Below are 22081 nucleotides of genomic sequence, written 5' to 3'. Positions count from 1 at the left end.
GTTATTAAGAATTACTACAATTTAATAATAAAGCTAAAATTAGCAGATTACTGTAGTTTACTGAGGAGGACTTGTCTTTTATGAAGAAGGCTCACACTTGGAAGTGTTGTAAAGCTCCTGCTTCATATATACAAAAGTAGCTCATTGAAATTTCTTAATTTCTTGGAAGAGAGCTTTTGTAATCAGTGTTGTCTTGAGTTGGTGGTAGTTTTTTATTGTTGCTAGTTTTGTTTCTTAATTATGAATTATCGTTTATTTAATTTTATTATTGGTATCATTTGTTGTGGGTTAGTTGGTTAATCTAGTATGTGGTGATATATAAGTGATATTTGCATTAACAGTATGATTGAGATAAAAAATTTCCAAACTTAGATTTTGACATTGTACTGTTATTCAAATAGAAAATGTCCATGTTCTTGTTAAAGCAGATGTCTATAACATGTTCTTGCAGTGATTCTTCATTGTTAACACTGTTTTCCACTGTACCTTGGGAACCAGTAGGGATGGATAGGCTGTGAGGTTTTTGCCTCACATAAGTGGAACAGACAAAAAACATTTAGGAACTAACTTTCCTTGAACTCATAGTCTAGAGGGGGAGACAGCCATCTAAACAAATAAAAGTTACACATTGGATAACTGCAATAGAACTATATACAAAGTATAGTGTGATTATATCTACTGTGTTTTGGAATATGAGGGACAGCTTCATGGAGGAGTGGGCATATGTACTGGCTCTTCTAGGAATTTGATAGATGGACAGATATGGAAGGGCATTCTAAGGAGAGGGAACAGCATATATCGGGGGTGCCAAAAAAATGTATCAAGTGGACACTTTGGTCAACGTTGCTCAAGCAGTAGTTCGCCGTAATCAGAAGTGTCTGGACGCTGATGGTAACCACTTTGAGCACCTCTTGTACCGTGTTTCCCTGAAAATAAGCCCCGGTTATGATCGTCAGCCAGACAAATGCATTTAGTACATTATGACGATGTTCCAGAAGAAGAAGATGACATGACTGTATTTAAATAAATGTAGATTGTTGTACATGAAAAAATGAGACATCCCTGAAAATATGCCCTAATGCATCTTTGGAGCAAAAATTAATATAAGACCCAGCCTTATTTTCGGGAAAATACAGTATAAGACCTGGTCTTATTTTCAGGAAAACACAGTAATTGCAGAAGTCAAACGTGACTGTATTCATCTTTTGTTATTGGTATGTATTGAGTATTACAATTTTAATAGTTTTTTTCCTTTCTTAAACTGTGTATACATTTTTTTGGTACGCTCTGTATAAAAGGGAGGTATAGCTAACCATTGTTAACTTTCCTTCTCTGAACCTCAGTTTCCTCAACAAAATAACCTCTGTTCTCCTTACCTTACAGAGTCATAATGATTGTTTTGAAAAGGCTTTATAAATTGGAGCGCTAGACAGATGTTTAATGATGAAGATTCTCTATTATTACTTGCTCTTTTCTTTTTTTCAACACTTGAGAGCCTTCTGTGTCACCCATCAGTAGTGTCATGACAAGACCTCTCTGACCTCCTTTAATGTAGTCATTCTTTTGTTTATGTTGTGTTGTTCCTTCAAAAAAGGCACTGTTCTGTGATATCTAAAGGCAGGAGCAAAAGAGAAGATTTGTGTACATATCTAGCTTTAATAGTAGGAGAAGTTCTTTAATTGCTTTTGTATAACTATGTAAGTTGTGACCTATGTAACCTAATTTCAGAGCAGTGTCATAATGCATGTAACACAATCCTGCAACCAAAAGTCGTTTAGAAATAACTCAAAGTCTTTATTTGCAAATTTTGGAACATTGTGAAGTAGAATAGAGTTGACAGATCTGCTTCTCAAAATTCCCTTTTTATTTCCTATCTACTTCCCTTATACATCTTAGCTGCTCCCCTGCCTTTCCCCTGAAAACCTTCCTAGTCCATCGTTATCAGATGATAAAAGCTCTGGGGAATGTAAGATTGCATAGGGAAAGGATATAAGAGCAATGGTGAGAATGGCCGATTTAGGAAAAATTAAAGTGTGTGTATCTGTACGTGTGTGTACACATACATACATACATGTTTCATTCAAAATTAAAATAATTTTATTGAGTCTAATAAAATATGTCTATTCTTACTAGTTTGAATACATATATTGGAAAATATGACAGTGATAAAATTGACTTTTTTTTTGTTATCTTATATTTGAAAAGTAGAAACATGAACAGCTTTTTTTACTTCCAAATTATTTTATTTTTGTATTTTTTTCTATTTTTACTAATTTGATATTTTCAGGCCATATAAAACATTTATATAAGCCATGGAATGTAGTAAACAGATATCTAAAATCCCCACATCCAACTTAAGAAATAGAACATGACCACTGCCATTTTCCCTGTGTGCCCCATTTCTCCATGCCACTTCTCTCCACCTCCAAGGTGTCTACTATCCTTAAATATTTCCTTTGATCATCTCTATAGATTTACCACAACATATTGTTTAATTAGCTTTCTAGCCTTTTGAAATAACTTTGTCAGGCCAATATCATTTGCTATGCCTGTATAGATATTTAATTGAAATCCTGCTATATATACAGTTTTTATTTAACCTAGATTAATATTTTATTCTTAACATTTTACCATGTCATTTAAAGTTACTCAGTTTGAATTGGTCCCTCTTATTATAGTATTGAAATTAAGTCTACTTAATTTATCAAGTCATGTCCCTGCCCTGATTTTATATATTTGTATCTATCAATAAACATTATGATACTTGAAAAAAAAGTTATTCAGAAACATACACATTGCTGTATAGTAATCTATAGAGTTGGTATACTGTAATTTGCTTACCGTTTTCTGTTATTTTAGACATTTGTTCGTGTGTGGTTTTGGGAGTTTGTTTTTGTTTTTTGGTCAGAAAAATTGTGTTTAATCTCTTTATGTAAATACCTTTTTAATATCTCTTGATTATTTCCTTCCTCCCCTACCCCCGTTTTTTGGTAAATTCCTGGATGAAGAAGTACTGAATCAAGAGTATGGGTGTTTTTAAGATTATTATTAAAGTCTTTTATATCCAGGAAAATTGTGCCAGTTTATACTCTGACCAGCAGTATCTGAGAAGACCAATCTGGGCAAGCTTTATTTCAATAACTGACGATGTCAGGGTTATATCCTATCCAGAAAACATCATGTTAATAAAAAAAAATTAAAAGGCTATGCTGTTCTTTCAGACTGGAGTTGTTTTTCCCATTTGCCACAGGATATTTTTCAGCCATTGTTCAGGGACTGTGTCATTCAGCCTGCTGTACTGTGTGATAGTTAATTTATTACAGGGATTAATTATCTCTTCTGATCACTCCAAGAGTTTATCTAGCTGTCACCATTGGGGAGTGATACTTAAATCTGTATAATCTGCTTAGTTTTTTCACCATAGCATTAGTTCCTGTTCTGTACTTGCCTAAGCAGACAAACTCTCCATGACCATAACAAATTACCCTGAAGAAATAATCCCTTGCTTAGTCTTCTTATTAATTTTATCAATAAAATCATGGAAACATTTTGTTTTTTATTTTCTAACTTTTTTTTTTTTTTTTTTTTTTACAATACACACACACACACTTTTCCTTGGTTAGCTACTACTTTGAATCTTGGAGTTATTTTTTTACCTCAAGTTCCCCTTCTTCCACCCTTTTCCCTTTCACCTGGGGGTGCTAATTGAAATAAGAAAAAGGGCATGGTATTTGGAATTAAATACCTTGGTTCAAAGCCCAATGATGCCCCATTCTAAATAGATGAACTTGAGTACATTATTCTTTCTGAGCTCCGGTATCCTCAGATACAAACCAATATATCTATTATAGCAGCTTCACAAGACTGTGGTGAGGGCTAAATGAGATAATGTATGTCAAAAGTATGCCATATGAATGTTGGTCAGTCCTTCAGAGAACAATTCCTGTTTAGTAGCCAGGCATTGTGCTAGGTACTGGGGATTCAGAAAAAAATAACATCTATTTCCTGTTTGATCACTTAACTGCATTTTGTCAAATCTTCAAATTATTTTTCACTTTTGATTTTTTTTCCATTTACGTTGCCTCCTATGTATTATCCATGGTATTATCACCTCCTGTCTGAGCCACTGTAACAACCAGCTGGTACCCAAGTTGTTTTTTGGCATTTATATTAATGCCAAACTAATAATTGTTCTGAGATGGTATAGTGGAAAAGTTATGGACTTCATAATCAACAGATGTGGGTTTGTATCTTGGCCTCACTTCTTGCAAATGTCGTGACACTGGGCAAGTCCCTTTATTACTCTCCTAATTTGAACTCTTCTTCTTTTAACAGGTAAATTTCAGGGACTGTGCTAGGTGCTAGGGATGTAAAAAAAAGAGTTAATAGGTTCCTCAAACTTGAAAAGTGTCTTGGTCTAGTGGGGGAGACAGATACAGTCATAAATAACTATGGTGTAACATGCAATTGTAAAAGAAAATTGTTTTTGGAATCAGATATAAAGGGCAGTTTATGTAGTGGTAAAAGCACAGATTTAACTCTAGAGTCATATTGCCTGGGGTGTAATCCTGACTCTACCATTTATTAGCTGTATCATCTTGGGCAAATTAGCCCCCAAAGCTTCGGTGAGTGTCCTCATCTTTGTAGGATGTGTATATTGATAGAATTTAACTTACAGAATTCTTATGAGAAATAAATGAAATTATATATGTAAAGCACTTAGCATAGTTTATAGCATATAGAACATAGCATATATTAACAATATAAGCTCAATAATTATGATTATATTACAGTATAATGGTTAAGAGCTTAAAAATCTAGGCTTGGACTTCATTCTTGAGTTGGAGTCCTAGTTTAGCAGCATGCTGGCCATGTGAATATGGAGATGTTTACCTAAACCTCAGTTTCCTCATCTTCAAAATGCATATTGTAACAGTGCTTGACTCATAGGATGTAGAAATTGAAAGAGCTCATGTATCTAAAGCGCTCTGACCAAGACCTGAGGCTGTTTCATGAAAGATAGCTGTTGTAATTTTTATCCTTGCTCTGCCATCTGCTGGCTGTTTTATCTTTGATATGTAAATTAATATTCCTGAGCCTCAGTTTATCTACTTTTCTCAAAGTTGTTTCGATGGCTGCAAGTAAATTGACCGTTGGACAAAGCAAGGGTTGGGCTGCTGACCCCCCATGCAGTTGAAATTCTGTGTATAACTTTTGACTCCCCCCAAATTTAACTACTAATGCCTATTATTGACTAGAAGCTTTACCAATAAAACAGTCAATTAACACACATTTTGTATATTATGTGTATTACATACTGTATTCTTACAATAAAGTAAGCTAGGAAAAAGAAAATGTTATTAAGAAAATCATAAGGAAGAAAAAATACATTTACAGTATTTACTGAAAAAAATCCATGTATAAGTGGACCCACACGGTTCAAACCTGTGTTGTTCAAAGGTCAACTGTATATATAAAGTGGCCTAGTACCACACATCTGTCATTCAGTACAGAATAGTTGTTAATGGTGCAATTTCATTTTTCAGGTGCTGAGAGTAAAATTAATTCTGCCTTGGGAATTAGGAAAGTCATCATGGAACTAGTGAGGTTTGACTGAATTTTGAAGGATATGTGCAATTTTGCCACATAGGAGGACTAATTGAAAAAAAAAAAAAAAGCTCAGAGGTGTGAAAGTGCCTGTTATGAGGCTTAGGGAAGGAAGTGGGTTGCATTAAGGAACACTCAGTTTAGTGTATCTGGTAGGTAGCATGTTCGGAGGGAGAATGTGGAAAATGAGGTTAGAAAGGTTGGAGCCAGTTAATATAATATTTTGAATAAGCTTGCTAAAATGTTTACAATCTTTAGGTCTCTTTGTTTTTCCAACTTCTAACAGCGAAAGAAACCAAATTTGCTGTGGAATAGGGAAAGGAATTACTTGAAACCGGTGTTACAAACAAATTTCTTGGTAATCCTGTGTTTTATCTTAAAATTCATGCAGTGTTTGCCTTCTACGTAACATATTTGTTTCAGTACAAAAATATTTTAAGTTATTTACTGGTTACATAACTTAATTCCCTCTCCCCTAGTCTCCCATACTCTCATCCACTCAAATAATCTTTGAGTGTGTTTGATATTCTAAGATGTGCCAAGTTCATTTTGTAGATTTAGCCCCTAGGCACACCTCTGCTGGCACACCCTTGTATGTGTTCCCAGCATGAGAACTGTGGTTATAGATGATATGGAACTTTTGAAATTTCTTTCTGGAGAGTGATAGGATAAGAACTGTGCATTAAAGATCTGGGTTGGGCCAGATTGAGTAGAAGTTTCTTTTTGATTATTTAAAAAGAACTTTTTCTGTTTGTTCTTCCTAGAAATTGTTTAGCTTTTGAACTATGGATTACTTCATATCCAAATGAAGTCATACTTGACCTCCACCCTCTTCTGCTTTTTTAGTAGGAGCTTTGTTTTTCCGTTGCCTGGGGTGTGCCTAATTGGTAAAGGGAAAAAATCTCTGAGAAGGAATTTCCAAGAGATGAGTTGTTTAGACACCAAATTCCAGCTTCTCCTTTATCCTTTCTTTGTTAGTCTTTCTGTACTGCTGCTATTTGTTTAAAAATGGAATAGGAAACACTGATGTCTCAATACTTCTGTGTTAGCTTAAGTTACTGGAATTTGGGCAATCACTGATGGCAGTATAGGTTTTGGAGTACGTCTCAGATAACCTGAGTACAGATCTAGTTTTGTCACTTGCTTGATATATAACCTCTCTGTTCTTCATCTTTCCATGGGGATCATTATCCTTATTCACATCACAGACCTGCGTTGAGTATCAGGTGAGATAATTTGGAATAAAGTTGAAAAGGTAGTATGTTGAAGTGTGTAAGGACATAGGCTCTGGAGCCCCACTTTCTAGGTTTGAATCCTGGCTCTGCCCCACACAAGCTGTGTGTTTTCAGATACGTTATCATTATTCTAAATTCTCTGGTTCCTGTTTTATCTCATTTAATCCTCAAAACAACTTTAGGAGGTAGGTATTACTATTTATTATAGTATGAGAAAAATGAAGAACAGAAAGGTTAGGTTACTTGTATACTGATCACACAGTTAGCAAGTGAAAAGTTGGGATTTGCACTTTAGCTCTAAAGCCCAGGTTGTTAACTGTTAGGTAAATGCACTTCCCAACTAGAAAAGTCTTATGCTTACAAACAGAAATTGACAGAGATAAGGGGGAGTTTCTTTGAAAAGGAAGTTTGTGGGGTCCAAAAACCTGCTTTTGTTCCTTGCTGATCTGATTTTACCAATTGGAAGGAATTTTTTTAGAATGATTAAACATTCTAAATGTTCATATATTACAATCTGGATTCGTTCTGCTAAAATGACTTCTAAAACTTATATACTCAGAAGGTTTATCTATCTCCCCTCTGACAGTTACCCAATTTTATCTTCTCTTCTACAAAATAAATAATTTTGAAATTTACCAATTAAAGTGAAAGGGCAGCTTGTTTCATCTGAGTGATGAATTTTAAACATTTAGGAAGATGATACAATGAAGAGTAGAAAAAGCAAAAAGAATTCATTGTTACAACTCAGGAAATAACATAGACTAGGCCAAGTTCTACAAGGCAGAAGTTGAATTTGATTATTTCCTCTGATCTTATTCTGTGTCTCAACTACATCTAGTTGTAGAGGAGACTGGGCTATGTAGTCTTTATTACAGGTGGTCATGTGCTTAGGTAAAAATAAAAAGTTTTATTAATGTGGAAGAAGAGAAGAACAGATTTTAGAGTTGGCAGCTAATAGTCTGCCACATTGAGCCAACCATTTAACTTTTATTAAGTATGTTTCCTCATCTATAAAATATGTCTTTGTTACCCATCTTACTCAGTTATTATAGTATTAAATGTGTCTATGTGAAAGCGCTTTGTAAACTAAAATAACATGTATATATTTTAATAACTTTTTGATTATAGAAATAACATGCTGTATAGAAAGTTTGATTTATGCAGAGAAGAAAACAGCACGTCACCCAAAGTTAACTAGTTAATATTTTGATTTATTTATTTCTGTCTTGTATTTATAGTTTTATAAATTATTTTTTATGACAGCTTTATTGAGATACAATCCTCATACCATAAAATTCACCCGTTTAAAGTGTGCTCAATTCATTGGTTTTTAATATATTCATAGAATTGTGCAACTATAACCACAATCAATTATAGAACATTTTTATCACCCTCCAAAAAAGCCCTGTACACAGTAGCAGTCACTTCCTATTTTCCTCCAACCTTCTCTCCCCCACCCCTAGATGTCCACTAATCTACTTTCTGTCTCTATAGATTTGCCTATTCTGGGCATTTAATATAAATGAAATCATACAATATGTAGTCTGTTGTGACTGGCTTCTTTCATTTAGCATAATGTTTTTAAGGTCCATCCATGTTGTGTGATTTATCAAGATTCTTTTTTTTTTTTTTAATAATACTCCATTGTGTAGATATACTATATTTTGTTTATCCATTCACCAGGTGATGGATATTTGGGTTGTTTCTACTTTTTAGCTAATGCTTCTGAAACATTTATGTACAAGTTTTTTATATGACATGTTTTCATTTCTCTTAGGAACATACCTAGGACTGGAATTACTAGGTTATATGGTAATTGCTAGATTGTTTTCCAAACAACTGACTGCACAGTTTTACATTCCTACTAGCAATGTATGAAAGTTTCAGTTTCTCCATATCTTCACCAACACTTCTTATCTGACTTTGTGATTATAGCCATGCCACTGAGTGTGAGATGTTATTTCATTGTGATTTTGATTTGCATTTCCCTAATGTTGAACATCTTTTTTCTTTTTTTTTAAATCGGGGATGGGTTTTTCCAGGATCCATCAGCTCCAAGTCACGTTCGTTGTTTTCAATCTAGTTGTGGAGGGCTCAGCTCACTGGCTCATGTGGGAATCGAACTGGCAACCTTGTTGTTGAGAGCATGCGCTCTAACCACCTGAGCTAACAGGTTGCCCCTCTTTTCACTTTCTTGGTGATGACCTTTGAAGCACAAATTTTTTATTTTAATGAAGTCCAATTTATCTGGTTGTTTGTTTTCCTTTGGTTATTTGTGCTTTTGGTGTCATAGCTAAGAAACCATTTACTAATCCAAAATCAGGAAGATGTATATCTATGTTGTCTTCTAAGAGCTTAATAGTTTTAGCTCTTATATTTAGGTCTCTGATCTATTTTGCGTTAACTTTTGTATATGATGTGAGACGTGAGTCTTCATCCTTTTGCTTCTACATGTCCGGATGACCTCGCACCATTTGTTGAAAAACCTGTTCTTTTGCCCATTGAATTATCCTGGCATTGTTGTCAAAAACCGATTGACCATAGATATAAGAGTTTATTTCTGGACTGTCAATTCTATTTCATTTATCAGTATGTCTGTCCTTATCCCAGCACCACACTGTTTTGATTACTGTAGCTTTGTAGGAAGTTTTTAAATTGACACGTGTGAGTCCTCCAACTTTGTTCTTCTTTTTCTAGATTGTTTCAGCTATTTTAGGTCCCTTGTATTTCTATATAATTTTAGGATCAGCTTGTTTATTTCTGCAAAAAAGGAAGCTGAGGTTTTGATAGGAGTTGTATTGAATCTTTAGATCAATTTAACAATATTAAATCTTCTGATCCATGAATGTGGATTTCTTTCCATTTATTGAGGTCTTCCTTAATTTTTTGATTTTGCGCTTCTTTTGTTAAACTTATCCTAAATATTTTACTCTTTTTGATGCTATTGTAAATGGAATTGTTTTCTTAATTTCATTTTCAGATTATCCATTGTTAATGTATAGAAATATAATAGATATTTTTGTGTTGATCTTATGGTATATGAGTATCTTACAAACTTGCTGAACTTGTTTTTATTTGTTGTTCTAATAGTTATTTTTGTGTTGTGAATTCCTTGGGATTTTCTTTATACGAGATTGTGTCACCTGCAAACAGAGATAGTTTTACTTCTTCTTTCCAATCTGTAAGCTTATTTTCTTTCCTTGCTTAATTCTAGGATCTTTAGTACAATGTTGAAAAGAAGTGATGAGAGCAGACATTGTTGTCTGATTTTAGGGGAAAAATATTCAGACTTTAAACATTAAATATGAGACTGAGTTTTTCATAGATGACCTTTATCAGATTGAGGAAGTTCTATAAATGTTGTTAATTTTTTACCTTGTATTATGAGCATTTTTCTATGTGATTAATATATCTTTGAACTATAATTTTTAATGGCTATATATTAATCAGCCATTAAAATGTCATGTGTAGTATGGGTTAACTGTTGTGCTCCTGAGTCAGGAAGACGTTTTTAATTTGAAGACATACTTTGTCACTTAGTATGTGTGGAATGCTGAGAAAGGTGTTACTTTTCTGAACTGGTTTTCAGTTATGCAAAAATGAAGGTAATACTTGACTACTTTGTAAAATTGGGGTGAGCAATAAATGAAATAATGGACAATTCATGTAAAATCCTCAACATAGTCATACTGAAAGCACTGAGTGGATGGGAACTACTATAATTGGAATTGTATTATTGTTGTTGGGGACATTTTAGAGTGCTTATTTTTATAATTAAAATCTTACACTTAAATTTTTATGCTTATTTAATTAATTCTTTATTCCTTAGACTGGGATAACTGGTAACCTTTTTCTCTTTTGAGGATGCCAACACCAATAGCAACTTTTTTTACCTAAATATATTTATCCTATTTGAACTATAGGTTGGGATGGGGATTTTGTGGGAGATCCAGTTGGAAACTAAATTGGGGTTAGATTTTGGAGGGACTCGGGCATCAGTCTAACTAATAATCTGAGAATTTTGTCTTTAGGCCCATGCGAGGGCACTAAAGGTTTGAGCAGGGGAGGGATCGTGAGTAGTAATTTAGGGAGATGAATCTGCTGTGCCTCTGAGGTTTTCCCTGACAATCACTGACTTATTAGCACACCCTGCTATGTGCTTACATACTACCCAATATGTCCTCTATTATAGTATTAATAGACTTTTTGTTAATATTTGTTTAAATGTTTCTCTTCTACTTAATTGAGAACATGGATTACATGTTATATTGCCTAACACAGTATCTAGCATAGTAAACACTGTATAAAAATACTTGCTGAATGAGTAAATGAATGTTTTGTTCTCTGCTTTTCTGGAAACTAACTTGTTGGCTTTTGTGTTCCCTTTATGTTTCTTCCTGGGCTCCAAGGAGGAGGCATCTCCCTATTCCTTACTTGATATTTGCTTGAATTTCCTGACTACGCACCTTGAGAAATTCTGTTCAGCAAGACAAGATGGAACATTGTGTCTGCAAGAACCTGGAGTATTTCCACAGGAGGTGGCTGATCGACTGCTTCAGACCATGGCTTTTCATGGTAAAACATAATATAAACAGAGGAGATAAAACTTTGTGCTGTTAATTGGCATTGAACTTTGAAGTATTAATCTGGCCATTTAATTATTTTCTTAGAAATAATGGAAAAGGCTAGATGAGCCTGATTCCAGGAAAAGGAATTCATTTATTTTTGCCTATCCTGCCACTTTTGTATGATTTGAAATAGCATTTTTCTTTTCTCATCTGAGCAAATTTCTTCTTCTCCTCCTTTTCCTCTTCCTCCTCTTCCTCTTTCATCTTTTTTTTTTTTAGTTTGAGAGGCATTCTCATGGCAAAAATAATTTCCCTAACTTCCAAAATATTTAGAAGTGCTGATATAAAATACTTACATCTTTATTTGGCAGTGGGAGAATCAATAAATACTATTATAGAAAAAACAGTTTCTTCTTTTGACCTTTGAAATGGGAAAGCATAGCTAATTTAGTACTTCTGTTTTCAAAAACAAATTATAAAAATAAATTGGGACAGTCTCATCTATGAAATTCTGGTTATGTATGAGGATTTTTCTTCTGTTTAAATTTTGAGTTGAAAGAGATATAATACCTTTATATATTTAGGGTTTATAAACTCTTACAAGTAGGAAATACAGTTTGTCCACAACTACAAAATAGAAAGAAAATGTGTCAATAATAATAACTATCATTTATTTATTGCCTGTTACATGCCAGGCATTATATGTGTTTTTCTTGAATTTTCTCAAAAACTATAAGGAAGCTATTATTGCCCACTTATATACAGATAAGGAAACTGAGGTTCAGAGAAGAAATTTATTAAGGGTCACACTGCTAATAAAGGGTGGAATCCTGATTCAAATGCAAGTTCGTCTGATTCTAAATCTGTGCTCTTTTCACTGGGCCACACAACCATCCTACACTTACGTGAGAGGTATCCCTGCTCCTAGATGGCAGATAATGATATACACTTTTGCTGTGACTTACAAAAAAAGAAAAAAAAAAAAAATATATATATATATACACACACACACATATATATACACATATATACATATACACACATACACACACACATATATATTATATTTAAAGTATAAATGTAGATAATGCATTCCAAGGAAGGGTGGGAGAAATAAGCCTGTAACTGAGGCATTTTGGAATAATTTAGTAAAGAAGACTTCTATACTCCTTGGTTTTCAATAAGTTGCTTATGTCTGTAGTCTCTTTGAATTCTTCCAACCTTGCTGCCAAAGGATAATTTTAGTAGGTACTGTATAGGTTAAAGTCCCCTTAAAAGCCGCACAATTCAAGAGATTATCCCAGTGCTAACATTTCTTTCTAGTCTCAATTTAATGATTATGCTTAACATATTCAATTTAAATATATTAGCATATTCAATTTAAATATACTTTTAAATATAGTATATACACATGTAACTAGTCTTTTAAATGAGAAGAGTTAGGATGGCTGGTTAGCTCAGTTGGATAGAGCGCCATGTTGGTAAGACCAGGGTTCCCAGTTCGATCCCCTCATGGGCCAATGTGAGCTGCATCCTCCACAACTAGATTGAAACAACTTAACTATTTGACTTGGAGCCAATGGTCCTGGAAAAACACACTTAAAAATAAATAAAAGTTTTTAAAAAATGAGAAGAGTTAATATTAACTGAAGTTTTAACTTTGCCATATTCTTTTGAAATATAACTACTGATAGCTAATAATAGAGCTGACTTTTATTGAATGCTTATTATTATATAATAAAGTACTGTGGCAGATGCTTTATGTGGATAAAATAAAGGAAGTATTTTGTAAGTAAGTCAAACTAATTATCTTCCCGCTTCTTGAAGAGGCTGTATGCTTGATCAAAATGTATTTTTTACTTCTTTTCAAGCTGCCTTTAGATGAGGAAACTGAGGGTCAGAAAACTTCCTGCCCGATTTGTGTTGCCCTAATATGATTACCTACCTTATTCAACAAAAAGTGTTATGAATTATTTAATCTCTTTGTAAAAATCATATCCTCTTCAAACAATCAAGAGTGGATCCTACTGACAGTATACAAAAAAGCATTGCCAGTTCTTGTCACAATTTTTAAAAGTTATTTCATAAGTTTTTCTGTGTGTTTTAAAATTTTCATAATAAAATGTTTGGGAAAAAAGTTCCATGAATGCTTTTAAGATTGATAGTATATTTTTTTCTACTAACATAATGATTTTAGATAATACTTATTTACATTAAAAATTTTTTGCTTATTTACCCAATTGAAAGGATTGATAATATTGGTAACAACCTTTATTAAAATAAACCTGATGCTAAAGAGTTTTACTTATTGGATTTATTATTCTTTTGCCATAATCTTTGTTCATTCTGCTCATTCTATTTATGTCTCAGTGTTAAAACTTTTCCAGGAAATGTACGTGTAAGAGTTAGGAATCACAATACGAATTTTGCCATTTAATGGTAACACATCTGTGTTATACTGTCTACCTAACCTAAAGTAATACATCTTGACGTGTTCATGTTTGGGATTAAATTGAAACCTTTTGAAGCATTATGGATTACATCCTGGAACAGCTAAATAGACTTTCTAAATGACTGAGGGTTTATACTCCCAGACTAGTACCCCACTTATCTGCAAGTCACATTGCTGGTCACTTCAGCCGTCTGTAGCCTAAACCAGAAATAAATAAAAAATGCTTTGGGGCAAAATCCTTGAGTACTCCTTGTACGAAACCCTGGAGGAACCCTCATTGAGAACATACTGATTCTTAAATACACACAGTTCTAATTACTTTTATTCTTTGACCACAGTAAATTAAGAATTGATAATCTGAAGAGTCAGGCTAACAACCCCAGCAGATCGTATGACAGCAAAGGAAGATTTAGCTTAAATACATTGTAGCAAGTACAATTATTGGTCATAGAAAAAGATAAATGATTCTTCGGTATGTTTATTTTTGAAAGAAGGAAAAGATCTAGAAAGATTTTGTTCAAATATAGTTAATGATGTTTGTGTAGTGCTTTCAATTTGCAAAATTCTTTTTATGCATATTGTCTTGCTTCATCTTTACAGCATCCCTGGAAGGGAGATATAACTATTCACATTTTGCAGATAAGGAATCTTAGACTTGTGGAGTAACTTGTCTAGTGTCAAATAGCAAATAAATAGTGCAACCAGGACTCAAACACAGGATTGTTTTCTAATCTCATTCTCTCTTATTTTTAATTCCTTGCTCTCTTAATTCCATCAGTCTCAAATGTAGACACTTAAACTTAGTTATTAGAAAAATTCATTTAATGTAGACTGACCCAAAGAGGTCAGGATTAACGCATTTTACTAAATGTATGTACACAATATCAAAATTTGAGAGTAAATTTGAGAGCAAAATTTATAAGGCACTGTGATAGTTACTATAAGATTAAAATCAGTCTTAACTGAGGAGTCTAAAGTTTCAACTGTAAAAAGCAAAACTAACATTTAAAATTATGTATAAATTTATTTTGTGGTATAAACCAGGCAAACATTGATCTTAACTCAAGATTTATTTCCATTTTTGTTTTTTACAAGAAGGGAGTTACTAGTAAGTGCAGAAGAGGCCCAATAGAAGTAAAATGTTTAAGAAGGAAGCTCCAGAGAAGAACATTATTGAACACCTCTTGCATGCCAGACTCCATTAGGTATTGAGTGTGCAGTGTTGAATACAACATGAATCTTGCTCTCATGGTGTACATAGTCCAGTGGGAGACATAATTAAGAAGCAAGCAATCATATATAGAATTACAACTCGTGATAGAGTCTCTGAGGGAAAAAGAACACGTTTCTCTCAGGGAGAATAAAAAAAGGAAGGTATCTACTTTAGCTTGGATGGTCAGAGAAAGCTTCTCCAGGGAGGTGATAATTAGGCTGAGTCCTGAATGATGAGAAGGAGGCAGGTCAGTGATATAAAGATAAGGCCCCTCAGCACTGCCTAGGAATTCTTGAGTATTTTTCTAATCAAATACTCAGTGCTCCCAATAATTGTTTCAGATGTTCTTTGCTCTTCTGAGACTGTCTACCACTTAGTCTTAGCAAGAAAATTGAAGCCTTGGGGTGGAAGTCCCTTAACTCCATGTCAACACATCTTCAAATTTTCAGCAGAGCGATCTCTTTTTTAAAATTAAACTTTGTATGTCTAAGACAATTTTGATTTTACATAGAGTTGTAATAAATAATACAGATGATACCCTCTTTCTTCAATGGTAATATCTCGTAAAACAATAGTACATTATCACAGCCAGGATATTGACACTGATATGGTCAAGATATCCATCTCTATAAGGATCCCTCATGTTGCCCTTTTATAGCCACAGTCACTTCTCTTTTGCCCCTTCCCCCTCTGTAACCCCTGGCAACCATTTCTGGTCTCCATTTCTGTAATTTGTCATTTCAAGAATATTATATAAATGGAATCATTCAGTATATAACTTTTTGGGATTGACTTTTTTGACTCAGTATAATTCTCTGGAGATTCATCCAGATTGTTGTGTATATCAGTCCATTCCTTTTTATTGCTGAGTAGCAGTCCATGTTAATGAAGTACATCGGTTTGTATAACCATTCAACCACTGAAGGACATCTGGGTTGTTTCCATTTTTTAGCTATTATGAATATAATAGCTAATATGAATATTATCATGCTACAATCATCCATATACAGGTTTTGTAAGAACATAAATTCTAATTTCTCTGGGATGAATACTCAGGAGTGCTCTTGCTGGGTTGTATGGTAGTTGCATGTTTAGATTTTAAGAAACTGCCAAACTGTTTTCCAGAGGGACAGTACTATTTTATATTCCTGCCAGAAATGACTGATCCAATTTTTCTACATACTCACCACCAGCCTTTGGTGTTATTACTGTTTTTTATTTGAGCCATTCTGGTAAGTGTATAACTATATTCTTTAAGTACTTTTTCAATCCCACCCTCTTTCTCCTGCAACTTCAATGACACAAATAGCACTGTTCAGTTTTGTTTTGTTTTTCCACCGTATTGTTTTTTTCTGTTGTTTAGTTCTGAGTAATTTTTATTGTTGTATCTTTTAGTTCACTGATTCTTTCTCTGTTCCTTCCATTCTGTTGAACCCAATCATTATTGTATTTTTCAGTTCTAGAATATCCATTTGGTTTTGCTTGGTATCTTTTATTTTTTTTGCTGAGGCTTTCCATTTTTAATTTGTTTCAAGCATGTTTGTCATTGCTCACTTAAGCATTTTTATGATGGCTCCTTTAACACCTTTTTGTTTTTAACGTTTTTAACATTTTTGTTATCTCAGTGTTGACATCTGTAGATTGTCCTTTTTTCAGTTTGAGATCTTACTGGTTTTTGATATAACGAGTGATTTTATTGAAATCTGGACATTTTGGGTATTACGTTACGAGACTCTTCTGTTTTAATTTGTGTCTCTGATACCATTCCATCAGCGGAAGGTAGAGGCTGCTACCTTATTGCCAAATTGGGGTAAATGTTCTGGTTCTCTACTTCTTTTGACACCCAAGATGTGGGGGCTCCTCATTACTGTGTAGGGTTGGAAGTTCTGGTTCACCACTAGGGGAACCCCACTCTACCGATACCTCCCTAGCTAAGTACCTCATTTTTCTTCCCAGTGGCCTCCAGTGACACCATGTTAGAGCGAGGTGACCTCGCTCTGTGGAACGTCATTACCGTGAAAGTCTTGATGCTCCACTACCGTGTTTCCCCGAATATAAGACCTGATCTTATATTAAGTTTTGCTCTAAAAGATGCATTAGGGCTTATGTTCAGGGGATGTCATCCTTAAAAATCATGTTAGGGCTTATTTACCGGTTAGGTCTTATTTTCGGGGAAACACTGTAGGCTTTCTGAGACACCGCCCTAGCATGGAGGGGGAAGAGCCCCTCATCACTGCCAGATGGATATGAAAGTCCAGGCTCCCAGATGGTATCCACTGTCATCACAGGGTAGAGAGTGCTTCTTACCACCCAGTAGGGATAATAGTCCTGGCTCCTACTCAGCCTCCTCTAACACCTCCCTGTGTGGAGACTGGGAAAACCAGTTACAGTCCAGCAAGGGTGAAAGTCTAGGTTCCCCGCTTGGCATTTGCTGGTATGGGTGAAGTTGGGACCACAGTTTTTTTTCTGTGGTGTAGGCTAAAGTAATTACTGTCTAAAAGTTTTCTGTCTTGCTTGGCTGCCCCTTTCCTGGTACTATGGCTAGAGTGAGCAGAGTTTTTGGAGATTTTTTAGTCTGTGCTTGTTGGCATTGCCAGTTTGCCAACTTCTTCAACTTTTAAGTCTGGGAAATATGGACAAGAAAAAACCCAGGAACTCTATCACCTTGTCCTTTAGGTCCTAACGTGCCTACCTGGTCTGTTTTCTTCACCTTTTTCTTGTCTCTCCCCACCTGTGCACTTAAATCTCCAGAAATGCACCATGTTCTCACTCATATCAAGGATTTTACCTGTGTTCTTCCCCTCTTTATCAGGGAAACGTAACTCTAGCGGTTTCTTACATTCAAGCAATATAGAACTCTTGCCATTTTCTCACTATGTGATGTGTCTTCACATCTCTAAAGCTTTTTGTGTGTGGCATTTTTAAAATATTGACATACCTTTTAAATACAATTGACATAATAGCTTCGGGTATACACTGCAATGATTGGATATATGTATTCTAAGGCTTTGTTTATGTTACTTATTTTCTTTTGCTTTAAAACCCCTCATTTTCTTTCTCCATCTTTAAATTTTTCATTCATCTTTGAAGGACTACTCAAAGATTACCTTTTCCATTGAATCTTTCCCAGATCTCCAGGCATGATGGATTGCTTCCTTTTCTTTGCTTCCATGGTACTTTGTACTTGGCTCTGGTACACCGTGTATCTCATTTTGTTACCATTGTTTGAGACTTTTTTCACTCCGTGGAATTTTCAGTTTTTTGAGTATAGGGGCATATCTCATTTTTCTTTGTATCCACAACATTTGATACTATTAGTTGGTGCAAAATTAATTGCAATTCTTTTTAACCTTTTTTTTTTTTTAAAGATTTTATTGGGGAAGGGAAACAGGACTTTATTGGGGAACAGTGTGTACTTCCAGGACTTCTTTTGTTTTTTTTTGTTTTCCCAAGTCAAGTCTTAGTTGTGGAGGGTGCAGCTCAGCTCCAGGTCCAGTTGCCGTTGACTAGAAGAATCGAACTGACAACCTTGTGGTTGAGAGCCTCTGGCCCATGTTGGAATCGAACTGGCAGCCTTCTGCATTAGGAGCACGGAGCTCTAACTGCTTGAGCCACCGGCCGGCCCTCTATTTAACCTTTTAAACCGCAATTACTTTTGCACCGACCTAATATTTGACATATAGTAATTGTTTAATAACTCTTCAATGGATGGAATCCCATTATGAAATTTGCTCCCCTGAAATAGAGTTCAGGTAGTTTAAAGTCTATCTCTAAAACAGCACTACCTGATAGAAATATCACATGAGCCACAAATGTGAACCACATATGTAATTTTAAATTTACTAGTGGCCACATTTAAAAAGTAAAAAGAAATAGGTGAAACTAATTTTAATAATTTTATTCAACCCAATATATCCAAAATACTGTTTCAGTGTATAGTCAATATAGAAAATTATTTATGATGTATTTTACATTTTTTTGGTACTAAATCTTCAAAATCTGGCATGTATTTTACACTTATACCTTAATTTGGACTATCTGCATTTTAAGAGCTCAATAGCTGTGTGTGGCTAGTTGCTATTGTATTAGAGAGCATAGCTCTAGAAGAATGGAATTCTGAATATATAAGTAGTCATTTTTATTGTGACAGGTTTTGTAAAGGTTTTTCTTGATTTTAACACTTTAATGCTAAGTATGCAAAATCCACTAGAGAGCAGTGTTTCCTTAAAAAAATTAGTTCTAGTTTAAGGTTGACTGGCTGGTAGTCTGAGCTATGTCTTTAGTATAAGGTCTCTGAGGTGCCACTTCGAGTTCTTCCCTTTACTCTAGGCTATTTATTTACCTGGTCCCAACTGTTTATTATATTGTATTGTATCATATTTATAAGACCCGGTCTTATAGTAAAATAAGACCAGATCTCATCTTAATTTTTGCTCCAAAAGACACATTAGAGCTGATCGTCTGGCTAGGGCTTATTTTCGGGGAACATGGTAGCTATTGGTTTAATAATGAACTGTAGACATATACGAGTATGTGCTGAATATGTTTGTGTGTAGATATGTGTTTATGTGTATAATAGCATGTTATAGTAAATTTAAAGGCTAGGTTAGATACGCATTGGTAACGAGTTTACTCCCAGATCTAGTAGCTTAACACAAAGTTTATACCTCACGCATGGTGCATAAATTCTACAAGTCCTTGAAGGGTTCTGCTCCATGGTCACCCTAGGATCCAGGCTGATAGAAGCCCCATTCTAATAAAGCTACATCGTCTAGATCTTGAGGCTCTTCCTTTGTCATAGCAGGAAAAGACAGCATTGAAAGTCATGCACTGGCTCTCAGGTGTTTTAGCCTACAGCCCACTCTAGGGAACTAGGGACATAACCCCATCAAACTCCAAGGGCAGACTGGGAAATGCAGTTGTCCATGTGTTCAGACAAGGAGAACCAGATGTTAGTATCAGTAGTATCTACCACAGTCCTAATTCTGCTACTTGCTTGCTCTGTGACCTTGGAAAGCCAATTTTTTGAGCCACCATTTACTCATCTATACGTTGCAGGTAATATTTTTACCTAAGTTGATCGCTGTATGTGTTAAATGAAATATTGTTACATGGGAGTTCTTTGAAAATGTAAAGTATGCTGGAAATTTTAGCTTTTCTTTAACCATTTTTTAAAGTTAAAATGCTGCTTGTTTTTTTCCAGGTCTACTGAATGATGGAACTGTAGGTATTTTTAGGGGCAACCAGATGCGCTTAAAGAGAGCTTGCATTCGCAAAGCAAAGATCTCTGCTGTTGCTTTCCGGAAAGCCTTCTGCCACCACAAATTAGTGGAACTTGATGCCACTGGTGTGAATGCTGACATCACGATTACAGACATCATCAGTGGGCTTGGCAGTAACAAATGGATCCAGCAGAATCTCCAGTGCCTGGTGCTGAACTCATTAACTCTGTCCCTTGAAGATCCTTATGAACGGTGCTTCAGCCAGCTTTCTGGCCTTCGAGCATTAAGCATCACCAACGTTCTCTTTTACAATGAAGACCTGGCTGAAGTTGCCTCATTGCCAAGATTAGAGAGCCTGGATATTTCTAACACTTCGATCACAGACATCACGGCTCTGCTGGCCTGCAAAGACCGACTCAAATCTCTAACCATGCACCACTTGAAATGTTTAAAAATGACAACTACCCAGATACTGGATGTTGTTCGAGAACTAAAATATCTGAATCATCTTGATATTTCAGATGATAAACAGTTTACATCAGACATAGCTCTTCGGTTACTAGAACAAAAGGACATCTTACCCAACCTCGTCTCCCTGGATGTTTCTGGGAGAAAGCACGTGACAGATAAAGCTGTTGAAGCCTTTATACAACAACGGCCCAGCATGCAATTTGTAGGTTTGCTGGCCACTGATGCTGGTTACTCTGAATTCCTCACAGGCGAAGGACATTTGAAGGTTAGACTTTAATAATGTATTATTTGTCAGGCTGACCAATCTCTTAGTTGCATAAGATTCCATTAAGATGAATGTCTAATATGGAGCATATTCATGAAACAAGATGTTATATGGTAGAAAGACCTTGTTTTAGAGGCGGAATCCTAATTAAAAATCATAGCTTACTTGCTTTATGACACATAGCAAGCTGTGATGTAACTTTTTTGAGTTTTCATTGCAGAATTCTTCTGATGATTAATAATTATATCTGTAAAGTACAAGTCACGTAGTAGGCCCTGGATAAATGATAGTTCTTATCATGGTATGTTTAGATATTTTGAACCACTTAAGCATATCATTTTTCATGGATCACTTCAAAGAAACTAGGGATATGCCTTGTTGAATTGCAGATCTAATGGGAGATCAAGTTCTCCAAGGAGATCTCTACTGTAGAAGTGGTGTAATTTTGCTTTTCTTAGGTTTATTATGTCTAATGATTTAAATTCAGTTTAGCAAACATCTATTGGGCTTGAGACAGCTTGGGATTCAAAAAATGAAAAAGATAAAGGATCTACCTCGCAGGAGCTTAGTCTGATAGGAGTGATGACATGATCACAAAAAAACTATAAAGCTTTGGATCAGTGTAGTTGCTGTAAAAGCATAGGAGAAATTTCTTCTAGCTGGAGAATTCGGGGCTTGATGTAGAAGATGGTATCTGTGTCAGACCTTGAAGGGTAGAATTGTGACAAGTTTAAGGAACACTACTGTTTTTTAACATACACTGTATCCTCTAGATGCTTTATATTGATAGGTATTAACCCCATTTTATAGATGAGAAACATAGACTCACAGAAATTATATGATTTACTGTTAGTTAGAACCAACATTTGGATCTACATCTGTGTAGTTCCAGAGCCCCATTTCCCCCGCCTACTCGCTACACCACTTAAGCAGAAGCATTCTTTGATCCTTCCTGGAGCAGAGTCAGGGTTGGCCTGGAAGTGGGTATTGTGGTCAAAATAGCAAGGTATCTTTTTTTGTTTTGTTTTGTTTTGTTTTGTTTTTGTAA

The 22081-nt window shown here is 34.9% G+C and overlaps 1 protein-coding gene across 1 annotated transcript in view; it reads left to right on the top strand.

The window, feature by feature from the left end:
- Window positions 1-22081, top strand: part of ZYG11B (zyg-11 family member B, cell cycle regulator) — a 77565-nt gene that overhangs the window by 15176 nt on the left and 40308 nt on the right. Inside the window, exons 2-3 of the mRNA XM_081056116.1 lie at window positions 11252-11417; window positions 20279-21033. Of these exons, the coding sequence (XP_080912242.1) occupies window positions 11252-11417; window positions 20279-21033 (921 nt within the window). The remainder of the gene's footprint in view (window positions 1-11251; window positions 11418-20278; window positions 21034-22081) is intronic.

This window comes from Rhinolophus hipposideros (assembly GCF_964194185.1).
Source record: "Rhinolophus hipposideros genome assembly, chromosome: 8".
Taxonomy (NCBI): Eukaryota; Metazoa; Chordata; class Mammalia; order Chiroptera; family Rhinolophidae; genus Rhinolophus; species Rhinolophus hipposideros.
This window is presented reverse-complemented; position numbering and strand designations above follow the sequence as displayed.